At 40.1% G+C, this 14,545-nt stretch overlaps 2 protein-coding genes across 2 annotated transcripts; both read right to left on the bottom strand.

Moving 5' to 3' along the window:
- Positions 1-1,128: 1,128 nt before the first annotated feature.
- Positions 1,129-4,700, bottom strand: igbp1 (immunoglobulin (CD79A) binding protein 1). The gene is made up of 3 exons (XM_086178568.1): positions 3,443-4,700; positions 2,224-2,550; positions 1,129-1,622 (listed from the first exon to the last, which is right to left on the bottom strand). The coding sequence occupies exons 1-3, from the start codon at positions 3,908-3,910 to the stop codon at positions 1,350-1,352; spliced, it is 1,068 nt and encodes a 355-aa protein (XP_086034694.1). The 5' UTR covers positions 3,911-4,700; the 3' UTR covers positions 1,129-1,349.
- magt1 (magnesium transporter 1) lies at positions 4,694-11,773 on the bottom strand. Its single transcript, XM_086178569.1, has 10 exons — positions 11,657-11,773; positions 9,609-9,778; positions 9,397-9,514; positions 9,149-9,289; positions 8,904-9,044; positions 7,637-7,726; positions 7,462-7,525; positions 7,206-7,280; positions 6,758-6,848; positions 4,694-6,203 (listed from the first exon to the last, which is right to left on the bottom strand). The coding sequence occupies exons 1-10, from the start codon at positions 11,735-11,737 to the stop codon at positions 6,188-6,190; spliced, it is 987 nt and encodes a 328-aa protein (XP_086034695.1). The 5' UTR covers positions 11,738-11,773; the 3' UTR covers positions 4,694-6,187.
- Between the last annotated feature and the right edge of the window lie 2,772 nt (positions 11,774-14,545).

Genomic DNA, 14,545 nt, shown 5'->3' with positions numbered 1-14,545 from the left:
GTGTTAAAACATTGATAAAATGTATGCATCCATGTCAATATGTCTATCTAGTAGTCTTATTGCATCCATTTCTATCATGTTCATTATTTATTTGAGGTAGTTTTCGCGTCATGTTAAGTAAATTATGCGTGGAAATTTATCATGATCTTTAAAACTATTGATTTCTTGTACCTTATTAAATGGTTAATCCTAGTTCATTTTCAAATTTGATGTTTCAAAATCATCACTTTCCCCCAAGGGTGCCCTGACTGCGGTTTTGAGAGCCCATGATTTAGGAGAGGGCCATGCAGGGGCCAGTAACAAGCATAGATATGTATTTTTCATATTACCATAATCATCAGATTTATCAACTGGGCCTAAACTATCTCTACAAAATCCACCATGATTTGTTCATTTAAATCATTGCCTTAAGCTTATTGTTTACTTTTTTGGTGCATAAACATAATCTACAATATAGTGTCATTAAGGGGCCTAATGAGGTGAAATAATGAAGGGAAATTATTCATTCATCTCAAGAGTCAGAGATTAACCATACCACAAATGGCTACTGTGACTAATTCAAGGGGATGTTGTATAGCAAGATTAGACCCTACTGCCATGTGAAAGTTTTACATCCTTATTCAGACTTCCCTACACTCAACATCTCTACATTGTTTACAACTGCTCTGGTGAGAAACATTGCTCCCAATAGCGACAAATCATTTTGCATGGACAAAAGGACCAGTTTCCAATGTTTTAGGGAGCATACTGAACCCCCCTGGCCATTGGTTGAAGTACATATGGGCATATCTATCATCTATTCCCATCTCGCCTTCTATAATCACCTTCAACATGGCAAAAAATATACAGAAACAAATAAATAAATATCTCTTGAAAATTTGTAACTATCACATTTTGTTAAAAAAAGAATTGAGCTGCAGTAAACCTGACTTAAAACTGGGGAGAACTCATGTTGATTAACACAAGGTGAAAAAGTATTTTAATGGGGCTTTGCCACATCAAAGCCACATTGAATCAAGGCCTGTTTTGATCCACTTATATTGACATGTCTGGCATCCTGCTGTATGTTCGGATGTGTGGATGCATGCGAGTCATATGCTCATGGAGTCAGTCACACATCGAGGTTCCCACTGAGTGCTTTTAATCAGGTTACAGGGAACAACAGAAAGCAGCATATTGGCATCACAGCTGGCCTTCGTCCGATCCGGCCACATTAAGACGGCTTCAAACTTCACGCATGGGGTTGAGGGATCCCATCCTGACTGGGACAAACAGTTTTTTGGGATGAGACCATAAAGCGTCCCCCATCTTGATAGAAAGTGGACACGGGGGGATGTTTAGAGGACAGACTAGCCCATATATTGGCGGTTGCCATAGCCCCTGCGATGAGAGTCTTTCCAGTCATCCCAGTTTCGAGCTTTCTGCAGGGACTCCTCGTCATCGTTCTCGGCCTTCCTCTCCTTGTCCTCCTCCTCACTCTCCTTGCCGTCAGTGTCATCCTCAGTGCAGACCCTTCTCGGGATCCCCTGGTCTGGCAGGACCCCTTGTCTCCGATGCTGGTCGTACCAGTCGTCCACGGTCATGGTGGGAAGGCTGGGGTAGCCGGCCCCGAACACTTGCGCCTGCCAAGACAATGCCATTACTATTTGTTTCAACCTGGCGGCTTTTTCCATTTGGACTCCTTTGGCTAGTTTATTTCTTTCCCTTGTGACTTTTAAGTACTTCCTGTTACATTTTAAATGCTTTATCTATGTATCACTTATATTTTTTAGTTCTTTTCCATTTTTTTGTCAGTTTAGCTATGTATGACATTGTCTAAATTTGATTCATACTATTTTTTGTAATCTGATTTTTTTTTTTAGTACAATCAGAAAATTGAATTGAAATTTGGCATGAAAAACAATATGCTTTACATACTTACATATAGATCTGCTAATAAAACCTTATATTTCTCGAACTTAATGCGTGGCATTGCGTAATTAAATTACCGTACCGGAATTAATTGTAACACTGATTCCTCTTAATCATTATCAAATTATCTTATTTTACTGGGGACAAATAAGATTACCTATTGTGCATCAGACACAAGTTTCCATGTTAACCAACATGAAAGAAATCTGTTTGTCAACGATCAAACTTTCATGACACGAGCTCTGATGTGATCCTGTGTCATCAACATGAAGCTGGCCACTAGCAGATCCGCATCTCAATCCTCACTCCTACCTGCATGCTGTCCTTTGTGAGGATGAAGGGCTTCATGGGGGGGCTGGCAGCCTGGAAGGGAGGCTCGGCCCTTCCCTGCTTTAGGCTGTCCATCCTCTTGAGAATTTCCAACTCCTGGTCGATGCTCTCAACTTCCTCGAGGCTGACAGCTACCCACCTTCTCACACTGAGCAGGTAGAAGTCTCTGCTGACTTCATCATCAGCCTGACCTGCCTCCAATGCCTGGCGCACATCTGCCAGCCTTGCCTCCAGCTCCTTCCTCTGACGGAACCGCTCAATCTTCGCCTGCCTCTGGGCTGCCATCGCAACCAGATCTGATGGACCAGGCTAGAAAGGATAAGAAAACATAGCTTTTTACCACAATGCAGTTCTGACTCTCATTATAACAGTGGAAAAATTAGTTGTTTTTGAGCAGCAAACATAGTTTGTCCCAATTATCTTGAAAATATTTTTCTATGTATTATCTCTTACATTTGAGGTCATTCCTTGTAAGTTTTCGGGTAATTTCTTGTCCATATTATCATCCCTCTTTCCAGAATATGTCTTCCTTGAATTTCAGTTCTCTCTGCTCTTCCCCTGGAAATAGGAGATGCACTCTCCTCTCTCTTTCATCGGCAGTCTTAAGAGATGGGAGTGAGCAGTGGGTGTGCAGAAATGCCAGGAGCTGCACTCAATTTTAACTTGCACAGCTTGCCAAGTCTATTTACATGTCTAATATTGTTTACATTTCACCTGACAGTTACATAAGGTTACAATGGTATGTTTACTGTTATTTATTTATCATTACTTATCTGGGAGCACTGTGGACAGCAAAGCAAGATTTTCATTGTACAGGGAACTAGTTTCCAGATTGTATACGTGACAAACACACTGACTCATGAATCTTATTCATTTGCTTAAGATTTGAGGATTGTTTTGGGGCAGCTGAATCCTATAATATAAATATAATATAAACACAAATAGATCATCCAAAGTGTATGTTTATTTTTCTCACGGAGTTGCAGCCTAACATTGCTTGGACGGACTCAAAAAAGGATTCTGCCGTATTTACTAACTGGTAAGGAATTGTGCCCGAGATGTCAAGCGATGGTTTGCAGGCAAATCAAGCTATTCGAGGGATAATAAACAAATTTGGGTACTGATATAATCGAAACTATGAAGACTCCTAAGTTTCCATGGAATGATTTGGTCAAACTACAGTGATCTGCATGAGTATTACCTTGGTAGGTGGGATCTGATTTTCTTCAGGGCTAGAGCTTTCAATTCCTGACTTTGGCAGATCGAACTGTGACACACGATACTCCTTGCATCTCCTCAAGAAGTCCATGAAGTACGCCCGGGCGGTCTGCACCGTCTCCAGCCGCAGGCTTCGGCCAGTCTGCTTCATGGTGAGAGCCCCAAGCAGGGCAGGACACAGCAGGTACTTCAAGTCCGTGGTGGCGACCTCCTCCAGCTCTTCGTTGCGGCTGAACAGGTCAAGCTGAGCGGCCATTCTGGACGTTTCCTCCAAGAAGCTAATGCCGCGCTTGACTTTCACCTGCAAGCTGTTGGAGCCCAGCGGCTCGTTGGTACCGTCCACCTCTTCGAATATCTTCCAGCCTCGGTCCAGCAGCTCTGACAGCTTCGGAGGCTTCGCGTCTGACTGTGACTGTAGCCCGACATCGCTGCTGTTTTCGCATTCCGCCATATTGTCATAACTTCCGGGTTTATCTTCGTCGTTTTGTTTTGGATGGGTTTGACGACCGAACTGACGCTGCCGCCCCCCCAACGGCCAATGTTAATATTACACCTCGGGACCAGGATTGAATTCAATTTTCTTGGCGGTGCAGGTATTAAAGTATCTTTCAAGTTATGAAGTTGTTTTCACAATGTTATAATATATAGATGTATCCCATTGTAAGAATAAGCATCCTAAAATAACTGAATACATCTTTATGAGGTAAACATTAGATTATTATCATGTTATCAGATAGTCAGTTAAGTTCAATAGAAGATACAAGGCTTACTGATGCCCAGGGGGAATTAAAAATAAACCAGAACGTGAGCATTCAAAACTTCATGTGAGAGGAAGAAACCTGCAAAAATCTAAAACAATGACTTGAAAACTATTTTGAGGAACATCTGTCCCATTATTCAAAGCTTAAGATGCGGAAATTAACAAATGGAACATAACATGATTAACATGATTTTATCAAGACAAAAATATCCAAACAAATTGGAGGACAAAAGAAATTCTTGAATATGAATTCAATCGAAAACAAATCAAATCATAACAGTCTAATTACCTGAAAGTGATCTCAGAAATTACCTCAAAATTAGGGAGACATTACTTATAAACAGGGAAGTAATGCTTTAACAACTTTCATAGCCAAACAAAGAATATAAACCCAAGAGATCTTTGTTTTTATTCTTCCCTAATTATCCTGAACGTTGATGCCACTGAGGAAAAAACAAGACAAAGTCTTAAAAATGGGAGTTAAGGCACTTTAATATCACCTGGATCAAACACTTTGTCACACACTGCCACCTATACCTAAAGCACTTAAATTGATGCAACAGAACAAACTGCTGAGTCACAGACGAGCTGCTTCATTTCACGCCAGTGTCTCAATGTGCCTCCTGCCACATCGACTCCACCAGCTTGCGTGTGGTTAGGGTTCAAGGCCTCTTACGGACATATGAACTCCAGAGCAAGTGTTGAATGTCCCACTGTAGCCCCCCCCTTTCCCACCCCATTGAATTAAGGATTTCAAGAATAGTCTGTTTCAATATGTACTGTGTTGCTAACTGCGCCAAAACAAACATTACTATGACAACTGGCTGTGTGACGTCCTGCGTGTTGCTGACCGAGCCTCATTTTGATGTTACACCCAGTGGTGTTGTGGCTCAAAGGAGGGAGCAAGACAAGAGTTAAAAAATATTACATGAAAAGATAAAGGAAAAAAAGCAAACAAAAAAATCTACCCAACACAATGTACATGCAGACCAAATATCGCAGAAGAAAACTACAGCAAATTGTTTTTTTCTAATTCTGAATCACAATTATCTTGCAATTTTTCTTTTTTAGATATTAGAATAATCTGCTAACCTTGTTTCTTCTCAATCGAGTATAAGAAGCTTTTTTTGAAAAACAAGAAAAAAAAAATGTGAATTATTAAGATGTAGCACTTAAATTATCAATGGTATTTTTTATTTCAATAAATTCTGAAAAAATAAATCTTGATTTTCTTTAACCTATTTTCTACAAAAAAAAATACTTGTGTTTTTTTTTTTTTTTTTAATTTTCTCTTTGAAAACAATGCAATAAGAAAAAAAAAAATTTTTTTCCAGGTAATGAGCAAAAGCATACACATTCAAATTTCAAAGTAATTTCTTGTTTGGTAATCTTTTACAACCACCTTGACTTAGGTGATGTAGTTTTTGATAATTAAAAAAAAATGTTTGTATATCCTCACATGACTCCCAAGTTAATCTCCATTTGGAAACAATAAACTAAAACGTTAATAATCAATAAAGATAGTTCTGGAGATTTGTCAGGATATAACACCCCCCCCAATCCCCACAAATTTTCCAGGTAATCCCCAGAAAACGGAGGAAAAGTTTTTATCTTTTCTTTCTATCGATAAACTTCCCAAGGGTAGGGGTGGGGTCCTTATATTTCGTCTTAAATAGAATACCTGTGCGAGATATTAATGTGACGCATCAATAAAGTGTTGAACAAAATCATTTCAGAATGCCTGACATAAACCGGGCTTGCTCTGGTACTGTGCTGAGTTACTTGCTTGCACACGTTCACAAACACACATCGCCCATGGGACGTTTGATGAGTCTTTGTGAAGTAGTATGTCCAGGACGATACACTTTCAGAGGAGACACAGTAGCATGGCAAACACTTAAGTGGCAACAGCCCCAGTGCCAGCAAAGCTTCCTGCCCGGTGTTCAATCTGGCCTGCAGGACTTTGGCCTAAGTCATCAAGAAGCTGCGAAACAAGACAGGCCGAGTGAGAAGGAGTCTTTAAAACTATTAAGGAAATACTGTATACACGCTCTGGACGGCAAAGAAATCATCTTAAGTGACACAATCGAGGTCACTTGAAATAAATGAAACCTCCTTGGAAATTTGTACCTTATTAATACTGGCATATGTACTTCATTTAAACTTCTTTGAGCATTCTGCAGTTTGCATCGTAATGGCTGTATTTATGTTTTCATAATCCATGTCTCCTGCTAATAACAGGCCCCCATGAACCAATATCGAAGCTCAGTCATGCAGAAAAAAGACGAATGATAATCCCCACTAATAGATTTCCTTAAACTTGCTCTGTGCATTACTGGTGTTCTTTAGACCAGACACCGAATCAATATACAAAGTGCAAACCAGTAGGTTCACACACACGCACGCACGCACGCACGCACGCACGCACGCACACACGCACACACGCACACACGCACACACACACACACACACACACGTTGCTTGTCTGCATTAGCAAATGATATATAGAACTTAATGTGTGTGTATGTATGTATGTACCTGTATGGGTATCCATGGTATTTTGCTCTGAAGATAGACAGCAGCCAGCTGAAGAAGAGCATCACCAGACCGATACCTGCAACGCACATAACTAGCGCACATACGCACGCACGCACGCACGCACGCACACACGCACGCACACACAGTAACAAAGAAATATGGTGTGTGTCATTAATACATTACAACAAATTCATGCAGAATATTAGCAGGAAACCCACTGTTGAATGGAGCTATGAGTCTCACAGTGGCTATCCTTCGTTTTTTTCTCATGAGACTCATCTAACTAACAGATAAAATCAAACCATTCTGAAGCATGTTTTGTGTGCCAGAGACCTTTGACCTCCAAAATCTAGTGCATACTAGGGAATGTTAGGAATGAAGACCGTGAAAATATAATGCCTGTGACGATAAAGACAGAAAACTAAAAGCTAGATTAAAAGATACGTACTCTTCCTCTTTCCAATGTCCATGTCTGTTGTGGCAGCCTCACATAACAGAACTATCCCCATTGTAACAGCGGCATCTGACAGCAAGGTCAAGGTCCATATGTATATATATATATATATATATATATATATATATATATATATATATACAGCAAAAGGAGGAACAGGCTGTGAAAATTCAAGGAGACAGCAGCGCTGGATGGGTGATACAAAGTCGGCACTCTCCCCCTGCTCATTGAGTTGCTTATTGAAGGATACTGAAGAGGAGGACAATGTGTGTCTCTGCAACAAACTGGGCCTGAGAGCTGCCGTGGATGTAGCTCTGAAAACACATGCAGTTACACGCTGTTCAAAGGACAGAACAATGACAGCTGACAAGTGTGTGTGCGTGTGTGTGTGTATGTGTGTTTGTGTGCGCGCATGCATGTCTTACTACTTGGCCGCTGTTTGGATTCTTGTGTGCATAGGGGGGTCCTCTAATGTGGTTCCACATCTGACCTGAAGTCATGATTAGGACAAAACACTGGAATACAGACACAGCCAAAAATCAAGACATTATTGTTCTGTAACAGGTCTTTTCAGGTGAATGTATTTTAAGCCTTCTCTTTAGAAATTGCATGAAAACTATGGCTACACCTTTAGCGGATACATTTACAATGGAATAATGAGAGGAAAAGGAAAAGAATTGCTAAAGAGTTGTCCAGTTACTTTTGATCATCAAAAAAAGGGGGACCGCGTGTAAAAAAAAAATGGAGTTTTATACTATCAGTTTTCCTGTTACACAAACCTTGATTCTTACTAATCTGCTATGACAGTTAGAGTGGGTTGACAGCTCAGAAACTGTTTTCCAGTCATATCAGTCATGTAAAAATATCAGTTTCCTTCTGCCCACCTGCGATTCAGGGGTTCCTCGATGTCCTTCAACTCAACCAAAACAAAACTGCACTTCTGATCTGTCCACTAAGGTCACTGCCAAACTCAACACTTAAACCAGGTGTGCCTGGGTTGTTTCTGATCAACTTCAACATCATGCTGTGCATCTAGAACAGGGGTGGGCAAACTCTTTGGCTCAGGGGCTGCATTAACTTTTAAAATTTGATGGACGGGCCAGGTCACCACAAGATAACAATACATATAGGAAAAAACAAAACAAAAAAAACGCATTTGTTTACAGTACATATCAGACTCGTCTGACGTTCGCTTTGAAAATAAAACCAACTTAGTTTTGAAGGCTCAGACATTTGCTTACATTTCATGCACAAACCGCTTTTTCCCTTGCAGCTTCACGTCCAGCTCATTCATGGGTCAGTATGTCCACAGTAAAAGCTAAATCACAAAGCCAATTTGTGTCATTGAGCTCTGGAAAATTCTCAAGTGTTCTGAAGTAGCTCCAAAAATGAAACTGTTGAAAAATGAACTGTTTGAGTTTCGAGATTCATTGATCCAATCATTCAATCATTCACGTCAAGTATGAATTCCTTACCAATCTTTGGCGGGCTGGATTAAAAAGAAGAATGGGCTGGATGTGGCCCGCGGGCCGTAGTTTGCTCGCCCCTGATCTAGAAGATTTAACCCACTAATAAATGTAGTCTTATGTATGTTGTTAGTCATGCTCACAACCACCTTATTATACCTGCATCCAGCATCTTCTGTAAGGTGCAATGTAACTACAGTATTTTGTGTGTGTGTATGCTGGTTACCAAAGCGGAAAAGGCCCAGACGTTGTTATTAAAGAGGAATTCTAAATTGTTTCTTCGCAGGTAAGCCAGTCCACCTATGACAGCAAGTAGGAAGCCCAGCAGGAGGGGTCCAGCATAGTTTGGGGGACGAATGACACGGATCTAAAAAAAAACAAAAAACAAACAAACAAAAATAAATGAGGCTTCAGTCATCCTTGTGGTCATTCTTGCTTCCGCTGTAGCAAGCTGCGTGCTGCTCAACTCACCTGCACGTCTGTTCTATCGGCCACCCACCGAGCCAGCTGCTCTGCTGCAAAGCCCCGCACCTGTAGCTCATAGGTATCAGACCTGCGGGGTTTCCCTTTAGGTGGGAAGTGGATGAAGGTTGGAGCAGAATTCATATTTAGCTGGGAAAAAAAGCACATGGGGAGTCAAACCAACTGTTAATTTGACTACATGAAAAATATCCTAAATGATATAACTGTGACAGATTCTAGTTTTAGAGAAAGCTCACTATCTGAAAGACATCAGATCCTTCATCGAAATCCACGGATGCGAAGAAAACCTTGTTGGTGAAGGCGGAGGAATAACGCCAGGAGTTTGCCAGGACCTGAAACTCCTCATCTGCTTGCCTAGAATCCCCCCACAAATAAAAAAATAGACATGGTCAGGCTCTCCACTACAAGGTTCATCCGTCAGGGCCAAGATGACTGACATGGGTATCACCTGCAGACGCCGCATTGCCTCTGTGGCTGTAGGGCTGTGAACATGATGACCACAGAGTAGTTCCTGGGAGGGGCCTTGACGAAGCGACGGAATTTATCGCCATTCATCCTGATGACTGAGCGTTTGGTGGCCCAATCCATCATCTGGGTCACCTTCTCTGACAGCAGGGTCTACAGATGCAACATCATCCTTAAGATTTTCAGATGTCAAAAAAAAAATTCCTAAGAAAACAAATGACAGCTATTCTCTGACATTCAGTGATGTCTTTGGAGGTTCTCAGTCACCCAGGTCATGAGTAATTCTTGTCAAAATCTTCCCATAGCAACTGGACTTGATTTTCTTTGCACTTTACCCCCAAAGAAAATCAAGTCCAGTTGCCACAAGACAAGATTTTGACAGGAATTATCAAGTGATGTATTTATAAGATAAAACTCACAGTCATGAACTTAAAGGGACATATCAATATAAATAACAACAAAAAAAATGTGGTCCTAATTGATTTTCATTTTAAGGCTTGCAATACAGAAAAATTTGTGGTTTCCTTCAAAGCATGCAGATAAATTATTGCTTAAGCTGTAAGACTCATTTAATTTGTTTGATTCACTTATTTATCACAAACAAACTGTGTGATATATACCGACGATAAAAAGAAAGGGTTCCTAAATACCTTGGTTCTATTAATTCTTTTTTCCTTTCGCTTTTCCCTTCGGTGGTAGCCACATCAAATCACTCTATCTGACCGTCTCCTCTGCATCTTCATACTCTCACACCATCTCAGTTCCAACCTCAGGATACTTCTAACTGGGTATTCACCATTCCTCCTCCGTGCATGTCCAAACCATTTCGGTCTGCCCTCGGCTTTATCTCAAAAACACCGAATGTGCTGTCCCTCTGATGGATCCGCATCACTCACTCATCACTAAAGAGAACCTCAACAACTTCATCTCTGCTACCTCCAGTTCTCCTTGCACATGTTTCTTCACCTCTGAAGCAACACTCTCCATTGCTCTAGACCAGGGGTCGGCAACCCTCAGCTCCGGAGCCACATGTATCATCCTTACACTACAGCTCAGAGTGGCTTGGGAAGATAAATAATAAGTATTCAATTGAAGTGAATTCTATTTGTGTTAGTTCCTTTTTTTAATTTTGGTTCTAATTTTGATGATTATTGTGATCTTCAAATATTAAAATAAAATTATATTTATTATTTTTTGACGCTCAAATTAAACATCTCCTTCCAAGACATACCTCCACCTCTCTAGATTTTCCTTACATATACTTACTACATCACAATGCCTGCAAACACCATTATCCAGAAAGATTTCTGTCTACCCTCATCTGACAGCCTGTCCATCCATCACCAATGCAAACAAGGAGGGGGTCTGAACTGATCCCTAATGTGTTCCAGCATATTTGGTCTGGGATAGGGCTTTAGGGCAGATGTCCTTCCTAACACAACCATCTGCACAACTTATTTGCTGTTTCTATTTGGCCTAAACAGGACTGTTACTCATAAGGACCTGCATACATGGTATAAACAAATCCAATATAGTGATCAGCCCTATCTATATATATATCACAAACATGAACTTGAATGTTCATGATTATGTGAAATTATGAAAGACAGTTGCGAAATAACTTAAACGGTGGATGTGCTCGTTATTACCTCATATTGCATAGGACATAACATAATCTACATAACCTATATTAATAAGTTATAACTGAAAGAGGCAAGAAAGGAAGTTAAAATGAATCATATCCGCTTTGAGGACGTTACTTTGAGACGATAATTAATTTTCTCGTATCACTACGATTTTGCCGGATTTGACCATAGCGACTATATTTCAACACACACAAAAACCGTTTATGTGCATGTTAAACACATTTGGCTTGTGTAACTTTTTCTCTTTTGCCCACACTAGCATACGTTAGCTAGCCGCAAACCGCTAGCTTAGTGACGGTCACTATGGACCACTTTGAAAAAGGGTCCCAATAAGTTTGAACGCATTTCGGAACTTTCCAGATTAGTTTTGTCAAAGAGGCCTTACCTCTTTCTTCTTTTGTGCGTCGCTGGGTCCATTGTGGAGAATAACGAGGAAAATTAACGTAAGGCAAACTTTCCTAAACATTCTGCAACACTTTAACCACCACTCACCGCTGACGTCAAATTGACACACGACTACCTCCTGTCAGATTCCTATTGGTCAAATGTCAAAGATCTCAGCCAATCAAAGCGATCGAGATGCCAAGCGTCGTTTACAGTGGACTCATTGCCGCCCTCCTGTGGTTATGTTATGTTAATACATGAAGTGTTTTGAGGCCTATCAGCCAGTTCATCATATGGTTATTCTATAGTGCAATGTGATAAGAAGGCAATCACTCAGGCAGTGACGTGTAGTCAGTAGAGGCAGGTGAGGCCGGGCCTCAACTGGCATCATAGAAAAAAAATAATAATAATAAAATGAAAAAATAATTTGACTTTGGTTCTATTTATTCAGTGATTTTTACGGTTAAGTTATTTTCCACCTAACTTCACAATTTTTAGTCTTATTTTTTCAAAATCGCTGAAAAAAAAATCACATTTAGTGTTCAAATATGAAGAAGAGCCGTGCGGTGACGGGGCAGCCGGCGGAGCCCACTATGGATTGCGCAATAACTGCGCTGCCATGCTATGCGGCTGAGACCGTATTGCTGTCTCTGTGGGTGTCACTATTAAAATTTTCAAACACTTCAAGCACTAATATATGAATTAAATTTCCATACTTAAGCTGATGTGTATATATTTTTTCGTAAACAACTGTAACGTGTTTCTCTTGCCGAGCGATCGCGAAGCGGCAGCGAAGGCACACTAAGTGAGGCACGCAGTGACGGGGCCTCATGGTAGGGGGCACTGGTGATCCCAGGGAGCCTTTTTACTACTTGGCTAAAGAATGATAGAGTTTGCAATAGCAAGTTACTGTAAACAGTTAGCATGTGAAGTGCTGCCATCCAGGTATTTTTTTCCTCTTGCTTGGCTTTATTTCCAAAATGGAGGATTACATAGCTAAACTGAAAGAATTTTCCAAACTGGACTTTCAGTCGAAGCAGGAGATAATAAGCAAGGGAAGACCGACGCCGGCACAAATGGATTTGCTTCAGATTACGAGACGGACGACTCGGCCTTTTCAAACGGAGTGGTACACACGAAAACACTGGCTGTGTGGATGTCCAGTAAGAGAGCGCCTTTTCTGCTTTTCCTGCATTCTTTTCTCAACTTCTGACAATCAAACATGAGCGGCCGGCCACTCACAGGACTTCATTTATAAGTAAAGGTAAGAGATAATAATGTTTTTTTATGTGCTTTTTTTCTCTGCCACAGTTTGTGTATGTATAGAATGCTGATGTGATTTTGTAAACAAAACACGTAAACTGCTGTCAATTAAATGGTGAATAAGCTACTCCGTAGGGTTCATATGTTTGTAAATCTGACTGATGACGTCAGTGCTTCACCAGCCATGAACCTCACCGCACGTCACTGCACTCAGTGTATGTGTGTATGTGTTCGTGTGTTGCAAGACACCCGCAGTTCATGCATTTTATTTTAAATGCATTCATGGGATTTCTTTGGGCCTCAGTTATTCACAGCTCTAAGCAAATAGTGCTATGTGTAAAAATACTGACAAAAACAAATGTTTCTTTGAATATACCATACTTTTTTACGGTTTATAAAAGCGTCCAGTCCCAGTTTTGAAACAGCAATGAACAGACATATAGAACACAAAAACCTGAAACAAAGAGAATTCAACTTTTAATTCCTCCAATACGGCGCTGAGTAGAGGTGTAATTCAAGTGCAAGCAGTCTGAGAGTATCTATATCATCATATAAACCAGGATCATGAAGAGGCTCACACTCCCCATGGAAACAATGAGAAGAAGCTATCGTAATTGAAAAAACCCGCAACTCACCTCAGATGGCTGTTATTGTGAATATCATTCATTTTCTAAAAACACTGGCTAAAAACACATTCTGAATATTCTCAAAGTGGATGTTCAGAATGTGTGTTCCAGCTTCCATGTTGATGTGGGAATCCCCCAAGATTGCCCCATCCCACCCTATTTATCTATACTAGCTACCGAAATGCTAGCCATTTACATTAAAAATTGCAACAATATCCAAAAATTAGACGTGTTGGGTACAGAAATTATTATTAGCCAGCTGGCAGATGACACAACTTTATTTTTGAAAAATGAGCATCAAGTCCCAATAAGCGTTGAAAAAAATAAAAAAATTCTCCAAGGCTTCAGGAACTTATCATTAAGCTCAAAGAAATGTGAACTTTTTGCACTTCATGACTGGCCACTAAAAAAAATCTGCAATATTCCTATTAAATCAGAAATAAAATACTTGGGTATTTTCCTCTCTACGGACCAAAAGTTAAATCAATCCAAGAACATAGAATCTAAACTCAATAAAAGTAAAGCTAAATAGAATATATGGCTCCAAAGAGATTTATCAATATTGGGCCAGATATATTTGACCAAAATGGAATGTTTATCTAGATGTAAATACCCAATGTATTCCAATCTTTCTCCAAATCAACTCATAAAATCTATTAACCAAATAACTTTCAACTTTATCTGGAGGAACACTTCATCTAAAATATCACATATGGTGAAAGAAACAAGTGAAAGAGAGCTGAAAGTGATTGATTTGGACTGCCGCAATGAGACATTGAAGGTGAATTGGTTGAAATCCTGGATCAAGCATCATCATTCTTTCTGGTATTGTATCCCTAACTCCTTATTCAACAAAGTCGGTGGCCTAAGTCTTCCGCTTATCTCTGACTTTGATAGCAACAAGATTCCTGTCAAATTTTCAGAGTTCCATAAACAAACATTATTGTACTAAAAAATGATATATGTACACAATTTTTAACCACATGGTACAGTAATATGGA

Source organism: Fistularia commersonii, chromosome 31 (genome assembly GCF_037954325.1).
Source record: "Fistularia commersonii isolate RoL2024-O1a breed Wild chromosome 31, RoL_Fcom_v1.0, whole genome shotgun sequence".
Classification (NCBI taxonomy): domain Eukaryota; kingdom Metazoa; phylum Chordata; class Actinopteri; order Syngnathiformes; family Fistulariidae; genus Fistularia; species Fistularia commersonii.
This window is presented reverse-complemented; position numbering and strand designations above follow the sequence as displayed.

Excerpts from the sequence above, each read along its gene's own strand:
- igbp1 (XM_086178568.1), bottom strand. The coding sequence starts at position 3,910 with ATGGCGGAATGCGAAAACAGCAGCGATGTCGGGCTACAGTCACAGTCA. Across the intron at positions 2,551-3,442 it reads ATCAGATCCCACCTACCAAG|CCTGGTCCATCAGATCTGGT; the intron begins GTAATACTCATG and ends TATCCTTTCTAG. Across the intron at positions 1,623-2,223 it reads TCACAAAGGACAGCATGCAG|GCGCAAGTGTTCGGGGCCGG; the intron begins GTAGGAGTGAGG and ends TTGTCTTGGCAG.
- magt1 (XM_086178569.1), bottom strand. The coding sequence starts at position 11,737 with ATGTTTAGGAAAGTTTGCCTTACGTTAATTTTCCTCGTTATTCTCCAC. Across the intron at positions 9,515-9,608 it reads AGGCAATGCGGCGTCTGCAG|GCAAGCAGATGAGGAGTTTC; the intron begins GTGATACCCATG and ends GGGGGATTCTAG. Across the intron at positions 7,281-7,461 it reads ACACATTGTCCTCCTCTTCA|ATGCCGCTGTTACAATGGGG; the intron begins GTATCCTTCAAT and ends CCTTGCTGTCAG.